At 46.1% G+C, this 19,039-nt stretch overlaps 8 protein-coding genes across 8 annotated transcripts; 3 read left to right on the top strand and 5 right to left on the bottom strand.

Annotated features, from left to right (window-relative positions):
• Positions 1–1,438: 1,438 nt before the first annotated feature.
• MGYG_06893 (GTPase-activating protein GYP5) lies at positions 1,439–4,395 on the top strand (the record flags this gene model as incomplete). Its single annotated transcript, XM_003170855.1, has 4 exons — positions 1,439–1,474; positions 1,561–3,195; positions 3,253–4,194; positions 4,330–4,395. The coding sequence occupies 4 exons, from the start codon at positions 1,439–1,441 to the stop codon at positions 4,393–4,395; spliced, it is 2,679 nt and encodes an 892-aa protein (XP_003170903.1).
• Positions 4,396–5,614: 1,219 nt separating this feature from the next.
• Positions 5,615–6,952, bottom strand: MGYG_06892 (4-hydroxyphenylpyruvate dioxygenase; the record flags this gene model as incomplete). The annotated part of the gene is made up of 3 exons (XM_003170854.1): positions 5,615–5,999; positions 6,059–6,223; positions 6,294–6,952. 3 exons carry the CDS (start codon positions 6,950–6,952, stop codon positions 5,615–5,617), a joined length of 1,209 nt encoding a protein of 402 aa, XP_003170902.1.
• A 1,020-nt stretch (positions 6,953–7,972) lies between these two features.
• On the bottom strand, positions 7,973–8,494 carry MGYG_06891 (hypothetical protein; the record flags this gene model as incomplete). Its single annotated transcript, XM_003170853.1, has 1 exon — positions 7,973–8,494. One exon carries the CDS (start codon positions 8,492–8,494, stop codon positions 7,973–7,975), a length of 522 nt encoding a protein of 173 aa, XP_003170901.1.
• An 893-nt stretch (positions 8,495–9,387) lies between these two features.
• On the top strand, positions 9,388–9,990 carry MGYG_06890 (hypothetical protein; the record flags this gene model as incomplete). Its single annotated transcript, XM_003170852.1, has 1 exon — positions 9,388–9,990. The coding sequence occupies one exon, from the start codon at positions 9,388–9,390 to the stop codon at positions 9,988–9,990; it is 603 nt and encodes a 200-aa protein (XP_003170900.1).
• A 57-nt stretch (positions 9,991–10,047) lies between these two features.
• On the bottom strand, positions 10,048–10,644 carry MGYG_06889 (hypothetical protein; the record flags this gene model as incomplete). The annotated part of the gene is made up of 1 exon (XM_003170851.1): positions 10,048–10,644. One exon carries the CDS (start codon positions 10,642–10,644, stop codon positions 10,048–10,050), a length of 597 nt encoding a protein of 198 aa, XP_003170899.1.
• An 813-nt stretch (positions 10,645–11,457) lies between these two features.
• On the top strand, positions 11,458–12,806 carry MGYG_06888 (hypothetical protein; the record flags this gene model as incomplete). Its single annotated transcript, XM_003170850.1, has 4 exons — positions 11,458–11,618; positions 11,815–12,040; positions 12,106–12,490; positions 12,565–12,806. The coding sequence occupies 4 exons, from the start codon at positions 11,458–11,460 to the stop codon at positions 12,804–12,806; spliced, it is 1,014 nt and encodes a 337-aa protein (XP_003170898.1).
• A 408-nt stretch (positions 12,807–13,214) lies between these two features.
• Positions 13,215–15,648, bottom strand: MGYG_06887 (hypothetical protein; the record flags this gene model as incomplete). The annotated part of the gene is made up of 8 exons (XM_003170849.1): positions 13,215–13,923; positions 13,981–14,391; positions 14,455–14,789; positions 14,855–14,967; positions 15,025–15,178; positions 15,238–15,318; positions 15,374–15,496; positions 15,565–15,648. 8 exons carry the CDS (start codon positions 15,646–15,648, stop codon positions 13,215–13,217), a joined length of 2,010 nt encoding a protein of 669 aa, XP_003170897.1.
• A 1,801-nt stretch (positions 15,649–17,449) lies between these two features.
• Positions 17,450–18,862, bottom strand: MGYG_06886 (polyamine transporter 2; the record flags this gene model as incomplete). The annotated part of the gene is made up of 5 exons (XM_003170848.1): positions 17,450–17,697; positions 17,754–17,837; positions 17,892–18,171; positions 18,233–18,646; positions 18,716–18,862. 5 exons carry the CDS (start codon positions 18,860–18,862, stop codon positions 17,450–17,452), a joined length of 1,173 nt encoding a protein of 390 aa, XP_003170896.1.
• Positions 18,863–19,039: the final 177 nt, after the last annotated feature.

Here is a 19,039-nt window from a genome sequence, read left to right as displayed (position 1 = left end):
TATACTCTTTCTCTTTAAAGTGACTCTCGAAAGTTACTTGTCTGCAAATAATGATGGTACATCTTCAAAGGCCTTTGTAGGCGGGGTTGACCCCTGTAGGTATATCAGCACTGCGCCGTTCTGGTGGAGATTCCAATGAAACTTAAGGCAACGGCGTATGATAGAAGATATACTCCGTATACGCTTTTTGAAGGAGCGTGTAACAAAAAGGAAACGGCCCGGCCAACATCCTTCCACATGAATAACCGCATCAATTATGCAGTAACAGGAGCCAAAATTTGCTCACGAGGGCATCGACAGGCTTCCTGAGGTGAAGATCTGGAGATCCCGGCCATTTAGTAACTTAGTGAGTTTGTTAGATAGATCTCGCTTGCCCTGGGCCGGTGAATCCGCCCATAAAAGGCTCGTTGCTCGGTATATGTATTCATCGTAAAGCTAGGTGGAGAGTGCCGTTGGCCTTTACTGACCAGATAACGAATATGGACCCCATTGGAGGCTTGTTGATATATCAAATAATTGGTATATATAGTATATAATATTTCATCCCTGGACCATGGTGCCAGCAATCCCGGCTTCCCGGTCAATGGGGCATCTGTGGAAATCGGCAGCATCGCAAGAAGATCTTCCCCAAAGCAGTTACGGAGTAGCCAACATAGACATCAATCTGTAACATATCCTTTGGCTGCCCCTAGACGGCCTGTGAACGGCCTTCTCCCGCCTCTTCACCCACTTCCCACACAAGCGAGTGCCCGGTGCGAGGGATGCCCTTTCGCTAAATTCACCGGCAGCCAGCGAGCCAGTCAAGGATCATTAAGCATCACTGAAATAAATTGAGTTGAATGGTGAAACACGCCTGAAGATACGTTTGATGCAGCCAAGGGGTTGCAACTGGGCCTAAGGATCCAACCAGCCCGTCCATCTGCCCCAGAGCCAGGGATCGATCATAAAAGAAGGCAATCAGTGTATCCGAGAGTGCGTAATCAGCCAGAGACCCCCCTTATCCTCGCTGACAATGCGAGACGCAGGGAAATAATCCCACAGCTGACCAAAGAGAGAGCCAAAAAGACGCGAGGTCTCTTTGATGTAAATGTTGAAACGTGACCTCGAGAGATAAGATCATCAGCCTCTTCCCGTTTAGGCAAACATCATCATCAAATTCAACTTCGTCAAAATAGAACAACCACACCACCAACCACCCTGTTGTTCGTTTGATAACTACTTATTTTCTATCCCGTCTCGACAACCTTGCCCTATATCGACCCCGAGTTTCCTCCCACCTAGCCTCCGGAGTGTAAGATTACGTGTTATCCGACCTGGTTAGCAAAAAAAGTTTCAAAGTCGGACTGTCGGACCGTGGATCCCCAAGGACACTGCAATTCTCCGCTGCAATTCAACCTCACACTTGTCTGGAGATTCCATATGACGATAATTATACACTATGGTTGCAAGTCCGGAGAATACTGACTATGAAGCGGTAGGCCATTCCCTCTCTCTTCCTTACTCGCTGTGATTTCCCCTGTAGCCTGGGACGCGGAGGACTCACACATTACTGTTTATTAGGACACCTTTGAAGACGCCCGAGATACAGCTCAAGACAGCGATAACCCAAATTCCTCCAAGCTCCCTCGATCCTTGACAGATAGACGGCCTTCCAACAGCTCTGCAAAGTCCCCTTCTACTCCCGTAGCCACCGAATTACCTCCGCTACCGTTAACATCTCCCGGAGTTGACGAGGATGGAGAGATCTCCAGTATAACCTCACCCGTCTCGCAGTTGGGAGAGGACACACCTAGGAAACAGAGACGACCAAAGTCACCGCTATTGACAACCCACCGGCTGTCGTCTTCCTCCCTCGACGATGTCAATCTTTCGAATGCAAAGGAGGACGAGAACACCAACGGCACGGGACCTCCCCTGTCTCCTGACCAACACTCGGATATTCCACCAATGCTTCCGTCTAAAGATTCACCACCCAGCCAAAACCGCCTACAAGGCCTATCGGCCTCTATTCCCTCTGTCCCTTGGGGTGCGCCGCCGGTGACAAAAGCTCTCCCTCCGGCTCCCCAAAGTGCTACCACTCCCTCGTCAAGAAAGCTCACTAGCCCCTTTTCCTGGCTTTCTAGAGGGAATACAAAAGATAGCAAAAACCCATCCTCTACTACTAATGGAGCTAGGAGGAATACGGGAGCCTCTGTGTCTACAATCATGAGCACTTCAGAACACCTTGGGAGGCACCACGATGGGAGTGATGGAGAAACTGGAAGCTTGGACTCCCGTGGTCAAATACGAAACAGCCTGAAAGATCAATTTAAATTGCTGAGGCTGCAGGATGAAGGCATTCCAGTTGGAACCGACGACCAGGCCAGTATTGCGTCGGGGGAAGGGAAAGGATCTCGCTCATCTATTGGTAGCCCAGGCTTAGATGCTGGCGAAGCTGCTGCTTCAGTACCCTTGCCCTCGCCAATAGCAACGTCTCCGCTTCCGTCCACAGTCAACCCAGAACTGCCACCCGGTACCGTATCTGGATTTTCAGCATCTGCTACAGATGCCTCAGCGCCGGTCGACTGGGAGCTCTGGCAACAGGTTGTGAATAATGGCCCTGAAGCATTGGCCGGGGAAAACTCGGAGAAATTAAACGCAGCTATAAAACGAGGTATACCGCAAACAATCCGTGGTGTGATATGGCAGGTACTTGCGGACAGTAGGAACCCCGAGCTAGAGCATGTGTACCGGGAACTTTGTGCACGTGGTACAGACAAGGATCCAAACCGGTCACTGAGCTCGACGTCCATAGTATCTATCAACGGGAACTCTGCCGGAAGTCCAAAGGAAAGGGAATCCATTTCCTCTTCCCGCTCGTCAATACGCTCTGATAGCTCTACCCAGGCTACCAGCTCCATTCATGGAACTGCTGCTGGAATTAACTCTGAAAAGGACTCCGAATCGGTAGCTAAGGCAAAGGCTGCTCTAGAAGCTGAGCGTAAGAGGCGGTCAAAGGAAGATGCAGCTGCCTTGCAAAAGTTGGAGAAGCAAATCCGCCGAGACCTTGGGTCCCGTACCAGTTATTCAAAATATTTCATGTCTCAGCGCAATCAGGAAGGCTTATTCAATATTTGCAAAGCCTATGCTCTATATGATTCAGGTGTTGGCTATGCTCAGGGGATGAACTTTATTGCTATGCCACTCCTGTTTAATGTGAGTGACCTGCTTTTACCCCTGGCTCTAAAAATAACTGATGCTAACCTTGTCTAGATGGATGATGGTGAAGCATTTACCCTTATGGTAAAACTTATGAACAAGTATGGAATGCGAAACATGTTCATCCAGGACATGCCGGGCCTTCATCTCCACCTTTATCAGTTTGAGCGTCTGCTAGAAGATCTACAGCCAGCCCTCGCTTGCCACCTGCATCGACGAGGTGTTTCCCCAGGGCTCTACGCGACGCAATGGTTCCTCACCCTTTTTGCTTATCGTTTCCCGCTTCAGCTCGTCCTTCGCATATACGATCTGATATTCGAAGAGGGTCTTGAAAGCACCATCTTGCGATTTGCTGTCGCTATCATGCAACGAAATGTAGATACGCTTCTTGCAATGAATGATATGACTGCTTTGACCAACTTTGTCAAAGAAAAAGTCTTTGACGTATACATCGACCAGCAGCCAACTCCCAGCTCGATCCTTGAATCCGGGTTCTTCGGCAGCTCAGGAGCAAATGACAAGGAAATCTACCGTGCGGATATCATGGTTGAGGATGCCTGTGCCATTCCCTTGACTCCTGAAATGATCAGGGCTTACACAGACGAGTGGGAACAGAAGACCCGCGCTGAGAAAGAGCTCGCGGATGAGCTAGAGAACTATAAACATACCGTCGCTACTCAGGCCAGCCGCATCCGCTCGCTGGAAGAGCACGCAGAAAAGTCAGACAAGGAACATGTTCAGATAGCATCCGAGCTTGTTCGAGTCAAGGTTGAGAACGAAGAACTCAAAGATATGAATGAAAGTATGAAGGTCGAGGTAGTAGAACTCAAAGCCGTGATAGACAAACAACCGGCAGAGCTTGAAGAGAAACTCCGGACCGAAATGGACCGTATAATGCAGCGAAATATCGAGGTACAGAATGAGAACCGGTCAATGGAGGAGCAAATGGCAGAGATGGAAAAGGACTTGGTCGAGACAAAGATGAAATGGGCAGAGGTACGTTTCGCTATACTTTTTTTCCACGCGGGTTTCTGGAAAAGAAAAAGAAAGGAGCAACAGAAAAAGAAAATAAGAAACTCCCTCTGGCCGTTAAGTACTGCGAGACTGACTTTTGGGTTTTCAAACTTCTAGCTATCGCAAAGCCACGAGGCGCTACAGCAGAAACTCGGCGATTTACGCAAGACATTGAATCAATAATAATAATACTAGGCTCTGATCTCCTTCTCTGCTTGCTTCTGCTGGGTTTCGGCTCAACCTTGATACCGAGAGCCTTGATCAACTGTTCATCATCGAGTTCCCCATGTATACTTCGATGCTTCGCCACCCCTTCCCCAGCGCTGGCGGTGCTGAGTATAGATATTCATTGTTCCATTACGTCTTTGGAAACGCAGCCCAGCCTGTTTTCTGTTTACTATATCCTATCTCATCATCCGGACTTCCTCGGGGCATATCTACTTCGAATGTATCTTTTCTCTTTACCTTTGTATGTATATGGGTTGGGTTACCCCTTTTAGCGTGTCCGTTGATCACTTTCTCGCATGACATAGACTCCGCCGCTCCATTTTTCTCAACCTGGTTCCCCGAGTTATATAGGTTAACTTATCGGGATCGACCACACCCGGACCTAATTTTCCCATGTTTATTTTGAAGACTTGCTTAATGGGGGACACCATTATCCCGTCTAATATCTGCCGTGGCACCTCATTTCATGCCTTTGGTCTCACCCCGTATGATAGCTACTGCCTTTACACAAAATAGATCATGACACTCCTTCTCCCACCGCTAGTTACTGCAACTATTGACCTGCTTTAGCCTGTTGCTGGTGGAGACGACACGGATGGAGATACGTCTAAGTTTCGGGTTGGTTTACCCTAATGATAATACACTCAAGCATCTGCAAGGAATCCTGGCCCCCAATATTACTATTAACAGGGAGACGCGCTGCAGCAAGGAATTAAGACAACTTTGCTCCGTATGTCCGGAGTACTGCAACGCTGGTCTCTTCACCACAATGTTGTCCAACCCTCCTCTATCTAAATTCTTATTTGTTGAAGGTTGGGCCAAAGCGAGTACCAGCACGGATGGATGGTCCGGAAACTCCACAAGAGTCATCAAACACACTTTTCAACATCGCCGTATATGCATGTCTATTTCTAATCAAGAATCTAAAATAACGCCGTATGCCTTGTCTATTTTTTTTTTCTTGGTCATTCCTGGCGTAACCGGGCCAAATTATCCATAACCCGAAAGGCAAAAGGCCCGACATCCCGAAGAAATAGGCATTCCGTTCTGTGAACAAATTCATACTCCATAAGGTGACATTAAAAGAGCTAATTAATTGTAGAAGGTTGAAGAAGAGGGGTGTGTGTGATTATCGGCATCCAGCCGAAGAAGATAATGGTTGCCTGATGCCTGATCAAAGGTTGCCTCGTAAAGCTTGTTCCCGCTCGAAAGCCTCAAAGAGAGCCTTGAAATTACCAGCTCCGAATCCGTCAAAATTGTTTCGTTGGATGACTTCGATAAAGACTGTGGGTCTGTCGGCAACATGTTTGGCGAATATTTGAAGGAGATACCCGCGATCGTCAAAATCGATTAGGATATTCTGTTCTCTTAGGGCTTCGATATCTTCGTTAAGCGATATCCCAGCCTGTGCTAGACGGTCGCGCATGGTATCGTAGTATCCGTTGGGGACGGAGATGAACTTGACTCCCCTCTCGCGAAGAGTCGCGATTGCCTTGAGGATATCGTTTGTTAGAAATGCGATATGCTGCACACCAGCTCCGTTATAATAGTCAACAAACCTAGAAAGAGGAATTGTAAGCATTATACTCAACAGATGCATAGAAGAAGACAAACGTACTCTTCAATCTGAGACTTTTTCAAGCCTTCAGCAGGCTCGTTAAGAGGCATTTTTATGACTTCGTTTGGCGAAGCTATTACGACTGAGCGCATGGCAGAGTACTCAGAACACATGGTTTTGTCATCCACACTCCAGTAGCGGTGAAAATCAAGGCATTTTTCATAGCTAGTTCGCTCTGGGTCAGCTACCGACCAGTAGCCACGGCAGATCAACAAGCTGAGTAGGCAGTACTTACAAGCTAACAGTAGGATCAAGTCCATCCCAGGGCTGGTTTCCAACACAGTGATCAATATTTACGAAGTCAACCTGTGGAAGGTATCGTTCAATTGGATCATTCTCGTCGGCTGGGTGGAATCCAGGCATGAAGCAACCCTTGTAATCATGGCGATTAATGAGGGTGTGGGTTGTATCTCCATATGATCCAATTGTACAGGTTTGGATCACACCATTCTCTTCATCCTTGATAATAGCTGGCTGACGCACAGCCTGACCACCTGCAGCAACTGCCTTGTCAAAGATAGGCTTGACATCTGAGTTGACTCGGAATGCAATATCCTTGACTCCATCCCCATGCTTCAAAAGGTGATTCTGTATTTCCTGTATTTGCTGTTTTTCTTCCGAGGTTGTTTTGTGATCCAGCTTGTCGCAAGGAAAGGAAATAATTGGTGAAATGAAGACAAAGATCACGTCTCCGTTCTTAATGACATGGCCAGCAATGTGATTTGAGCCGTTTTCTGGCCCCTTGTAGGCAATTGATCTGAAGCCCCAACGAGTGATATAATAAGACGCGGCCTGTTTGGCGTTGCCAACATACCAAAGAATATGGTCGAAACCCTGGTACTCTGGGCCTAGCTGGCTAGGGACAATATCTTCTTGAGGGGGAATGAACGTCATGGCAATGAAGTTTTGTGTCTTTTGCTAATGTTTGGTAAAGAAGACTGAAAATTGAAAGTGAAGGATGAAGGGTTGGTGCTAGTTAGTTCAGGTGTGTTGTGTGAACAACTATATAAGGTATAACGGAGGTCTTTGATGGCAAGATATATGTTGCCACCTCCTTACATATAAACAAGTGCCAAGCCTATCCTTAGCGTTGATGATCCATTTTTTTTTTCATTTGAACATCAATAATACCATCGGCTGAATAGATCCGTATTTTAGTTGGTGTCAAGGACTGTGTTCGAGCTAACACGCACACTAAGACCATCAGTACATTGATGTGGCTAGGACAGGGATTGCTGGCTAGGACAGGGGGCTATATGTTCCACGATTCTGTCATACCTCGAAAAAGCACATGAAAAAGACCCAGAATCTTTTGAGTTTCTTATTTTCTTTTCGTGCTAGGCGTAACTAACATTTGGGGCATGGTTGTTTATACGTCACAGAAGGAAGCCCATGGTCTTATAGCTGAGTTGTTGTGTAGCATAAATGTCCGAGCGAAGGGAACCGATTCGCTTTCGTGGCCAGCCATCGCCAGATTCAGTTTCGGCTGATTTTCACTAGTCATTGGCTATCTTGTCACGAAATCAAGCATAACATCTGTGGCTGAACTTGAGATTCCACTGATTTGTGCGACCCTGCTTCTAGAAAGTTCAAACGCGACGACCACCAACTCAGGCGGGGTTCTTGGATAATGTCCGTTCCAATATTGGCTGCCGCAAGGGCAGCAAAAAAATTGTGTACGGAGCACGAAGCGTAGTAACGGGGAGGGCTCGACTCGTCGTACGGCATGCCGGAGTTTGAAGAGCGGAGAGTGTGAGTCAATTAAGAGTGTTGAATAAAGCGACGACAGCTCCATTTGCTGTTGTATGTAGGTAAACCCGGTAGGCCTTTTGTGCAAATCTTCCAGGTGCGACACCGAGAGCAATTTTTCGCGCTGTACTCCAAGGAACAGTAACAGTGCCAAACCGCTGGAATTTAAAACCCTTCGTTGGTGATAGGCTCAGGGCGCGAGGAAAACATTATCTTGTATTTAATTATCTCCACGATCTCTAGCTGATCCGGGGAGGGTGGGATAAATCCATCCTTCGCCACAGATTCTGAATTCATAGCATCGGGGGATGTTACTTTTCGCCTTTGAATGACCGCTATAGGCTTGGGTAGTTTCTTAACTTCGCCTGTCAGCCGTTGATGTTGCCCAACAGTCAGATACACGCGCTTCATCCAGCCTCTGTCCGATGGGTCAGCAGATGGGTCATAGTCCGCAAATATGATCCGGCCAATCGGTGTCTCAACATTGCGTGTATGCTGCGAGGCATCGGGTATAATATCTTGCACCGCGCGATCATCGTTTTCTGGGAGATTTATGGTTCCTTGGAGCTCTAGTATGGCTAAACCGGAGGGTGTTTGGAGCAGTTGGGGTAGGGCGTTGGTAACTGCTTCCGAAAAGCACCCATTACTGCCTCTAGGCAGAGATACATGGAGTGGAACTGTGGGCATATCGCCTATAAGATGGTAAATAACTAGCTGCTTCTTGCTGGAGTTCGTATTTACCCAAGAGTTGATCCTGCGGCGGAAGTCGTTTGTTTTTGTCCCTGGCGGAAGGTCGAAATTTACACACGGTCATGTGATCCTTCCCGAAGCTCTATATGTTGGGTACCTACCTAGGTAGATCTATATCAAATCTATATTGTGTTATACAAGGCGGAATTGCACCAAAGAGTATTCAGATGTTTTTATGCTTTTAGATGATATATTACATATTACTTTCTATAATAATAATAAAAAACACAGTCTAAGATAAGAGGTAATATAAACATCGCCAGTGGTAAATATGTAATGAAAATCATTGACAAGGTTAGGAAGAGAAGAAACCAGAGAATGAAGGCAGCTTAGATATAGTTTCCTTAGTAGGTAACTAAGCAAACCCCTTAACCTTCACAGTTCCTCAACAGCTAACTTACTGACCCGGGAAATTCCTAAAAGAGTGAAGCAAATGTAAATTCCTTAGCAACAATATGTATATTCAGCTTGTTTTGGTAGCTCCACCAATTTAACAAAGTCCCCTTGATAGCTACACCAGCACAATTAGCTAAGCTAGCTATAACTACCTAGGCACCTAAGCCTGTGAAAATCTAGCTAGGAGCCTGATATTTGTGTTGATGTGAAGAAGTAACAGCAACAAATAAGAGAAGATAACGCGTTAAGGGAAGAGGTAAGCCTTTTATATAAGTAGAAATCTGGTACAAGCTCTAAGGATAGAATGGAATTGATAGTTATTATAGAAACAACCCCTTGTCCTAGGCCATCTGCCCTATATTAACCAACCCTAGCATTTCAGCTTAGTGGAAAGGGCAACAACTGGACAATAGTACTTATCTATATCACTAGAAATGTCCCATACTACCTCGAAAACCTGGGTTTCAGAGGAAACCAGAGAGTATGAGGCCTGGGCAAGGGCCCGTGATAGTATGTCATATGTCGCGCCGAAATCTCCATTTGTGCCAGCAACGTTCAAAGAATGGCTCGCGCTTAAGCTACTGAAAAAAGAGGAGGATAAGCGCAAGATAGCTCAGTCTCTTGCTATGAAACAGAAAAAGCTCAACAAGATAACCATGAAGACGGATAAGCTGTTCAGAGGCAAGAGGCTAAGGGACCGGCTTGGTCTGGTCCTGGCAACCGAAACAATTTGGGGGCCCTTGTCCGATCCGGGTAGTGGCCGCCAGAACGCGTATTGGCCTTCCCGCGAAGAGTTCAAACATGAAGGAGATGACAGATGCCGATCTGGATACTCGAGATTCCCACCTCTGCCGAGAGTCCTAGCGAATGCGACTGTGAATTGGAAGCAACGGAAGCCAGTGATACAGTACGAGTTTGATGAAGTTGGAAAAGTGAAGGCGAAGGGCGACGACGACGCGACCGATATAAGCATCGCCAACGCCGTTAGATTGATTGGCAAATCATTCATCCGCGACTTGGATTTTGGAAAGCTCTGATTCAGTTGAATGAGCTCGTCCCCATGACTGCCTACAGCAACAGCATTCATATCTTTATCAGCGTGGCATAGCCTTACTGCATTTGTCTTCCAGATTTTTCAAGCCCAGGATAACATCGTCCCTTAGAGTATTCCCGGCCGCTATTGCGTTCAATTTTCCATACCGGAGATCACTCAGTTCCCCTACGGTGGTTGCAATTTGACTAGCGAGATCTGACGTTTCGGTATCAAGCGACTGGATATTGGATTCTATAGCACTGCAGGCCCGTTCCATATCAATCAAAAGAGTGTTTAGCGTATGGCGATCTTCCGGTCTGGTTACCAGGCCATCATTGTGGCCAAATAGCTGGATATCCATATCAGCCTCCGTTTTATCACCATGGGTCATATTCGTCACCCCTGAATTTAGCTGGGCATTCTTTAGCTCTTCTTTCTGCTTCTCTCCGTTTTTGATCTCTTTCCGAATGTTTTCCTGGACCAGATCGATATCCTGAGCACGGAGGTATTGTAAATCACGATACAACGTCCTAATCTGTGGATGAGACTGCAGCCGCCTGGGAAACAGTTTTGTGAATTGTTCAAGGGATATAACTGTTGGTAAAGGAGAAAGAGATAGCAAGAAGTTTGTGAGAATGGACTCCTCAGACGGTGCCATCGTATGGATTAAATGTATGGATTATCGTGGCTGATATTGCTCTTTCTCCCCAAGAAATGGGGATTACCAAGACTTCTGATAATATGTCTAGACTTATCTGTATCTAAACGAGAGCCTGTCTTTGTTTCCTCTACCAGCGTTGATATTATTGAACTAGCCCATGGTACTTTTCTCTAATATCAACAATATTTTCATATCAAACTTGCGAAGTTACAAACCTTGGTCGAGCGCGTCGCGATGACCACGTGACTATTTACATCGTAGAACAAATTTTATGCATAGAAAATGGCATAAATACGGTATTATTTCGAAGGCTTAACACATTATGTAATTTTCACTTTATCTCGTCTGTTCGCAACATCGTGAAAGGGGCGGAAGCGGTGATACCAAACACCCCCCGGAGGCAGCAGATATATACATATTTCTTCAAGGAACCATAGTCAAGTGCTTTTGCTATAGGTATACCCCGTACTTATCCTTTGCTCCTATCTGTTTGGCACGGAAGCTAACTTGTTTTCAGCACATTTATCTGCACTCAAAGGCAGACTGCTGTGGTAACAGAGCTGCTATCTGTTCCTCAATTTAAATCAAACTTCATTTTAACAGAGTTGGAACTCATCTTTTGTACTCAGTCCAGCTCGTTTAGTCTCTCGGACTGTCTGGATTCGAACCCGGCTTGTGCGCTTGGCTGGTTTTTATCTCAGCCTGAATATCAGGCCGGCTCCTCAAAAGGCTCGGCCCAGACATAGCGTTGTAGCATTCTCGCACGTTGAAGTGATTTACTGCGTGACTTACATTGAATCATTCGCAGACATGCCTCTCAATCACCCCATATATCATAAGGACGAAACTGTGCTATGTTTTCACCATGATATCCTTTATGAAGCCAAGATAATAGCACTGCGGCTAAGTGATCCAGAAGATCGAAAGAGTCCTTACGAATATCGAGTCCATTACAAGGGCTGGAAGCATACGTATGTTACCTTATTCTCGCTACCACTCGTCGATATCATAGAGTTCGTTCAATAGATGCGATAGCAGGGGCGAATGTTCAAATGTTTATTTTGTCTTGTTAGGCTGTGATATCATGCTCTCTAGTCTATGTCTGATGATATCATCCTAGAGGCCGATGGGCAATGAGTAATAGCTGACGATTTTCCTTACACATAGGTGGGATGACTGGGTTTTCCAAGATCGACTTCGAAAAGCCACAGAGGACAACAAAGAGCTCGCCGCCACGCTGAGACGTGAGGCAGAGGCCGCCTCGCGCAAGAAATCTAAAAAGAAGAAGGCTGCAGCGGCTTCTGATCCGGGTTCCAACATTGGGAGTGATGACAGGCAATCATCTATCCCAGCCAGGGGAACCAAGCGAGGAAGAGATACGGAGATCGAAAAGGTATGGGTGTTTTACGGTATTTGTACTCTTTAACATATTTCCTTGACATTAATTGTTCCAAATAGGAGGACGAGTTTAATGCACGCCCATCTATTCGCATCGTGATACCAGATAACCTCAAAGCACTCCTTGTGGATGACTGGGAATATGTTACCAAAAATAACCAGCTTGTCCCACTTCCAGCCAAAGGACCAGTTTCCACCATACTCGACCATTACTTTGAAGAAGAAAAGCCCAAACGGGCCAGTCCTTCGGATATCGATGTGCTCGAAGAGGTAGTGGCTGGAATTAGGGAGTACTTTGAAAAGTCCCTCTCCAAGATTCTACTCTACCAGTTTGAGAGGCAACAGTACCAGATGATAAGCAATAAATGGGAATCTGCAGCAGAAGGATACATTGATAAAGGGCCTTGTGAGGTGTACGGTGCTGAGCACCTTGCTCGTCTGTTCGGTATACCATCCTCATCATAACGTCATAATTATCTTAATCTGGTATATTCGCTAACAGCGATATTTGCAATTTAGCATCCCTACCTGAGCTTATTGCGCAAACAGGGCTAAGTCAGCAAGCTACGCAGAGACTGCGAGAGGAATTATCAAAGTTCTCTATGTGGCTTAGCAAACATTCCGATCGTTATTTCTCTGCCAAATATGATGCGCCTAGCAAAGAATACATTGACAAGGCGAAGGGCGTAAACAGCCAGGATGTTCCTGGCACTGCAACGGCTCGCCTATTTGAAATGGACAAGCTTGAGAAATCCGACTAGACTTGGCGTATAATAGATTACCATCCGCGCTTCAATGCCTTTTTGTTTTCTGATTGTTTGTTTTATGACAGGCCTTGTTCTGTCTGTTCTAGGCCTTCTTTAGGTTTGTGTGAGCTGGCCAAAGTTTTCTTTTCTATCAAGCGAAGTGAGTTCCTTTATTACTTTTGTTAAAGACTCCAATATAATAAGTAATCAACGTTCTGCTTTCAAGTATCCCTGCTTCTTTGCCATACATATATATACCTGTCGCATCGCACAGTGTGGCGCAGTAGGCCAAGGCGTTGTACAATGTTGCACAGAGTTGAATTGATATAGCATTTTAAAAGCAGTCCCGTTTCGGTAGTAAATATAAGCATTACAAATTTATTCTAAGTCGAAGATTAATTTTCAAATGGGTTCGCACAACAATTACCCACTCGGTTTGTGTTTAGTCTCCATTAAGGTATGTGGCTGTTCCGGCTGGGATATTATTGTAATGACGTCCTCCACTGCGGCTCTAGTGATCCGCTTTAACTGTGGTTTCCAATCTGCATCGCGCCACTTTTCCCAATTGGTCAAATCATCATTTGCTCGAATGCTAAGCGTTGAGTAGCCTTCCTTGATGATCTGATGGACTTCTCTTGGGCTAAGCCTTTTCTTCCTTGCGGCTGGAGGAGGGGAAGCCGTTGGTGATTCACCACTCTTGCTACCAGGGCGAGATGTATCCGCTGAGTCAGACACGAATAATAGAGAGTGAAAGTGGGTTGAAACGCTGATTAGAGCATTAATTGAGAGAGTTGAATTGGTGGTGTGGGAGGATGGGGCGGAGAGATGCTTGTAAACGTCACGGAAACGCTTTAGAACGGAGTCAGCTTCTACGACTTTGTAGAAAAGATCGTCATAAGATGACGGGTCGGGAAGAAAAGTATCTCCAGCGGATATGCAAAACGTTATGAGGTCGATTAGGTCTGCTGTGAGAATTCGGATATGTGGACTGTGCATAAGGTCCGTTGAATAGGTAGTTAAAAAGCGTGTGAACGTAAGAAGGGCTCTCCAGAGCTCAGACCAGTGGTATGAGAAGCGGACTTTGTTGGAGGATGCGTATGTGAGAAGGCGGAAAAGTACGATGATCGTGTGGCTGAGCAGTTAACGTTAATATCATGTTGTGTAAGGATATGCTAGATGGTGATCTCACCTGTATAGATACGTGTCAAGACTCCGACGGAGGTTATGGTTTATGGTATCAATTAGAATGTCAAATATGACAGTTGCGAGAACTCTCTCCCCATTCACTAATGGGAGGTGCGGAGATCGTTGACGGCAAAGCCTCACCCTAGCATTATTCTCGTCACTGCAAATTTGTTTACAGATGACTGGATCTTCCACTAGGTTCCGAAGCGAGAAGAGGTTGGCTTCTGCATACAGCGCCACTCGCGTTGAACGGTATGCATGCTGCAGTAAGTATGATGTCAATGAGAGGAAGCTTGCAAATGGAGCCTCCTCGGCCCTCTTCTCGGCGCTAGTAGTCACTAAGGTATGACCAAAGAGTTTGTTCGCATTTACAAAGTCATATGTGGCTAATAAAACAGCTGCTTCAGGTGATGGGCTGGGAAAAAAAATGTATTAGCATTTTGGAGCCCGTACACACAAAACAGTAAGGTTCACTCACAGCGCCTTAAAACGCTCCTTCATCTCTTCCGCAGTAAGAGGCTGGTTTTGGGGTTTTCCTGCTGGTGAGAAGAAACCAAAGCTGAAAAACGACAGAGTTGTATTCCAGTTCCAGCCTTCAGGAAGGTCATCTTGAACTGCGATATATGAGTTCCTAAGGGACGCGCATGCCACACCGGCTCCCCTAACAACCTTTTGTATCGCAGTTTCATTTACGAAATCGTTCAGCCGTAACTGATAAGGATTTTGAAAATCAAATTTGTTGTAATTAGCCAGGAGACCAAGTAACAAGAAAGGCCTTAAGACTTGAGTGTGGGTATCAGAATCGTGGATGAACTTGGAATCCGTTAGAATAGTCTGCCAATGAGAAAGAATGGAAAGGAGCAAAATGATAAACAAACCTTCATCAGTGATGGAAAGAGGTCTCGATGAATAAAGTAAGACATAACGCCTGTTTTATATGCCCCGCCAACCATTGCCAGCGCCGTATCGATTGCTTTTAACCGAACATCCACTGTCTCGTAGTTAGCAAGACACTTCAGCTGACGGATGCAGATATTCGGGTGCATACATGAACTTCCATTCCGTATGATTGAATCCAGTACGGATACAAACTCGGAACAAATATAATCAACTTCATCGAGGCCTGCGAGGACTGTAATGATGTCCGAACTTGGGTTGGTATACTTCTTTGATAATGCACTGGCTAGGAAAGCAGTTAAAATCTGCCAAAAGTGGTTAGAAATCAAACCAACCAGCGGCTAGGTGTATCATTGAGTCTAACCTCCAAGGCGTTAACACTTGTTGCAGCATTATCAGAGGCTGCTTCTTTGATAGCACGAGCGAAGAGTTGCTGTGTTTGGGCCTAGATAAGTCAGCACTGCCAGAATCCATGCATGAATAGAATGCCAGCCGCTTACTTGAAGATGTAGAATGTCATGAGGACTAATACTACCTATCATTTTTGATAGATACGCTCGATCTGGCTGTAGGAGGAAAAACTCCCGCCAGAAGCCCTCTGTGGGATGTGCATAGTCTGAGTTCTAGAACAATGCATTAGCACAACCACGCTCAATACTAGTATTTTTTGGAAGGTTAAAAGTTGGCGTACAAATAGTAGAGTCTCGTATAACTTCACTATCTTGGGCTGAAACGTCTCAGGCCGTGTCTGCTGAGTGAGAGGAGAGGACTCCATGATGATACGTTGTCTGTTCCACCTGGTTTTGATAGCATCGCTGTCTCGAGATAAACTAGCAATATGTTCTGCAGGCTAGCTTGCCGAGTGAAGAGTTATCATGGAGCTAGTCATATCACCAAGACATGCATCCCAGCCTGCCCAAAATCCGTGTCCTCAAGCTGGCCAGTCTCGAATTGATTGCCTAAGAAGTTGATGTTAAAGTGTTCTCCATCCATCTTACTCAGCAACGCTGATTGGCTAGGCGCAGCCAGTCACTGTTGGCAGCGTTGAAAATGAATAAGCATGCATAAAAAGGGGTAGAAAGGGAGGGATTCGCGTCGCTCGTTTACTAGTGAGATAGTGGATATTCATCAGTGAAATCTCAAACATCAGGAACAGCCATTCTCCATCTTCGCTTCAAGGAAGACATACAGCCCCAATAGTCGCTCTTTTAGTAGCGAACAAAACGTGGCTTGTTACTCCGTAAATACTCCGTAAACCAACGTTAATTGACCAGAGTTAAAATAGTTATTTACTGCTTAGTCAGCATGTTTCGTGGCGGAGGTTGTTTGAACGACCTCATCACGAAGGAAAGAGGGCATCATCAACCAGCCCGCAAAGTCCGTCAACAACAATGATACCCCAAGGAGCACTTTTTACCCAAGTTCCTATACCTCATGAGGCCCATATCCAGCCTTATTCAGGTTTGGCTTGTGTATCTAGGACTTATGACGGATAGTCTTGGTAAAAGCTTTTAAACCACAGCGAATGGAGTTGGACAAGTCATTCACCGCTTTGATAGGATATATACCATCAATCTAGAATTAGAAAGTTCTATTGCGAGTATTCCTACGTTTCAACATATGGAAGCTGCCGATGCTTACCACGTTTCTTTTATTGAGCGCACAGCGCCGATCCCTCCTAATGTCAGAACTCACATTTGATACCGCATTACTCTTGAGATACTCCAATTGCCAACATACTCGCTTTGGGATGTTTGAATGTAGACACATGCACTCGGAGTTTTAAGATATTCTTAGTTTATGGATAACTGGAGAGTAATGATCTTTACCGGCATGGTAAGAGGTTTTCCCAAGAAATCTCGTATGGCTATTATCTTGATCCCGATGGGCCTTTCCAATGCTACAGGGAACTTGCCGTTAGTTCACACGTCATCGGGCATATTAATCTAGGAGCCCCGGAACCGGAGTCATTGAACCGGAGTCATTGAACCGGAGTCATTACCCCTGTCGTTAAGAATACCCGCAGATGGCTCAATTATACCAGTAACTTAGCATTCGGCTGATCAATCCTCTAAAATTTTCTCAAGTCAAGGATTACTGGAGAGGATTAGATGTGCTTTTTCGCACGAGTGAGTAAACCATCCTTGAAGTCTATGCTTTATTCTACGAAGTTATAGGATACATAGTAACGTATACATTGAGATTTTCATCAAACATGGGTGTGAACTCAAGGATTCTCGAGCTAGACTGCCTACTGGGATCCGATCGCAAAGCCCAGGAAGCGGGGTGTGGGATCCATGCTGCTATACGGCGGTCCGTTCCTCACGGCTGGCACCATCAATGTCCATATCTACTCCTCGAACGAATTTTGTCGCCATATCGGATGAATACGAACGGAATCAGCGACATGACAAGGCTCAAGAATCCCAGCAAGCTACAGCCCCATGCTATACCCAAGCGACGGAACATCGGGACAGCAGCAAGCGGTAACACCGCTCCCAAGATACTGCGGCAACAACTTGCAGCTGCCATGGCGCTGGCGGCATACTCATGATAAGCATCAATCAGATAGTTTATCAGAGCCACAAATATGAGGAAGAACCCCATTCCAAACGGTATCCCCGCCAGCATCGGAACGATCCAGTGTATTTCCGGTGAAGCGGTCCATCCCAACCAAAAGAGGGCAACGGGCCTCCTAAACATGCCAAGGGAAGTCGCTGATACTCTTCAACGGTGGACCAGCCTGCCCTTCTTGATTTTGCACGCTGCAGAAACGAGTCATAGGCCACGAAGATGCCCAGGCCGATGCCAGCTCCCACAGCAACTAGGCAAAGGTTAGCAAGCGAATATCTCCATCCATACTTGATATCAGTTACATACTAGGGAGAAATGCCAAGCCTGATATACCATCACTCATTCCATAAACTCCTTGGAAAATTAGGGGATATGCTTCGAAATACATAACTTCATCAAATTAGCCGAAGTTATACATTTTTAAGGGCAGAAGTAGACACTTACAAAATATTGCACTTGCATAGGACAGATAAAGGCAAGTGAATGATAATATCGGCTTGCAGAAAAGCATATGAAGTGGCCGCGCAAGCGCCTTGGTGACACCTCTCTCACCACGTTGTTGCGGCTGCTTCAGCAGAGCTGGCTGAAATGTTTCTGGGAGGAATAAAACCGGAATCAGAGTCACACCAGCAAGGATCAGCGACACCCAGAAAATCCATCTCCATCCAGCGGTTGCAACGAACCCTGCAATTACTGGAGCAAATTGCGGGCCAGCGGCAGTGACCTAAAACTATCCATTAGAGATATGCAGAATAGCTGGGGCTGAGAAGGATTCGGGTTATTACCGCCATTGAGAGGGCCATAACCCGGCCCCGAGTCAACGGGGAGCGATAGATATCTGCGAAAATACCTCCGGTGACTGCAATCGGAGTGGATGCGAAGATACCGCACAGGGATCGAAATATGATTAGTGCTAACCAACTCGGGGCCACAGCGCATGCAAGCGTAAAGATAGTGAAGAGCCCAAAGCTACCAATCATAACCAGTCGTCGGCCATAAACCTCACTCATGGGCCCGAAGACAAGTGGTCCGGTCACATATCCGATCAGAAAAACGGAAGTGGGCAAGGCAAGCTGAGATTCTCCCCGTACATTCAATGCAGCGGCAATGAACCGAATTCCACCGCTGGGGATGGTGGAATCAAAGACGCTGTTGAAGAGCGTTAGAAGGCCGACGAATGCCACGAAGGTTTTCTTACTCTGTCCCGTAACTAATGTAAGCGAGCCTTTCATCATGTTTAGCAGAAAGCCTAGAGGATTCTGACTTACACCGCACCAAGTTGCAGGTTTCAGAGGGTTCTCAACCGTTCCCATCGTACTCTCCTCCAAGCCTTTCTCTGGCAGGACTTTGGGCTCTTGGATATACTGGCTGACGGAGAGCCTGCTACCGAGTTGATCATCTACCGGGTGGCTCATTCTCGTCCCTTTTATGGTGATATATGAAATTGGTGAGTGATTGTTCAAATTGATGCTGGCTCATAATTCCAGTGCGTTTATGGAGACTAAGAACTTTATGTCGTTGCTTTAAGCATGGGGGCCAGAGTACTAGACTAGTCTTAACTGTCGTCTGCGTGGGGATTCTTTATCTCTACC

Source organism: Nannizzia gypsea, genomic scaffold (genome assembly GCF_000150975.2).
Source record: "Nannizzia gypsea CBS 118893 supercont1.6 genomic scaffold, whole genome shotgun sequence".
NCBI lineage: Eukaryota > Fungi > Ascomycota > Eurotiomycetes > Onygenales > Arthrodermataceae > Nannizzia > Nannizzia gypsea.
The sequence above is the reverse complement of the archived record's forward strand: the minus strand, read 5'-3'. Positions and strand labels throughout refer to the sequence as shown.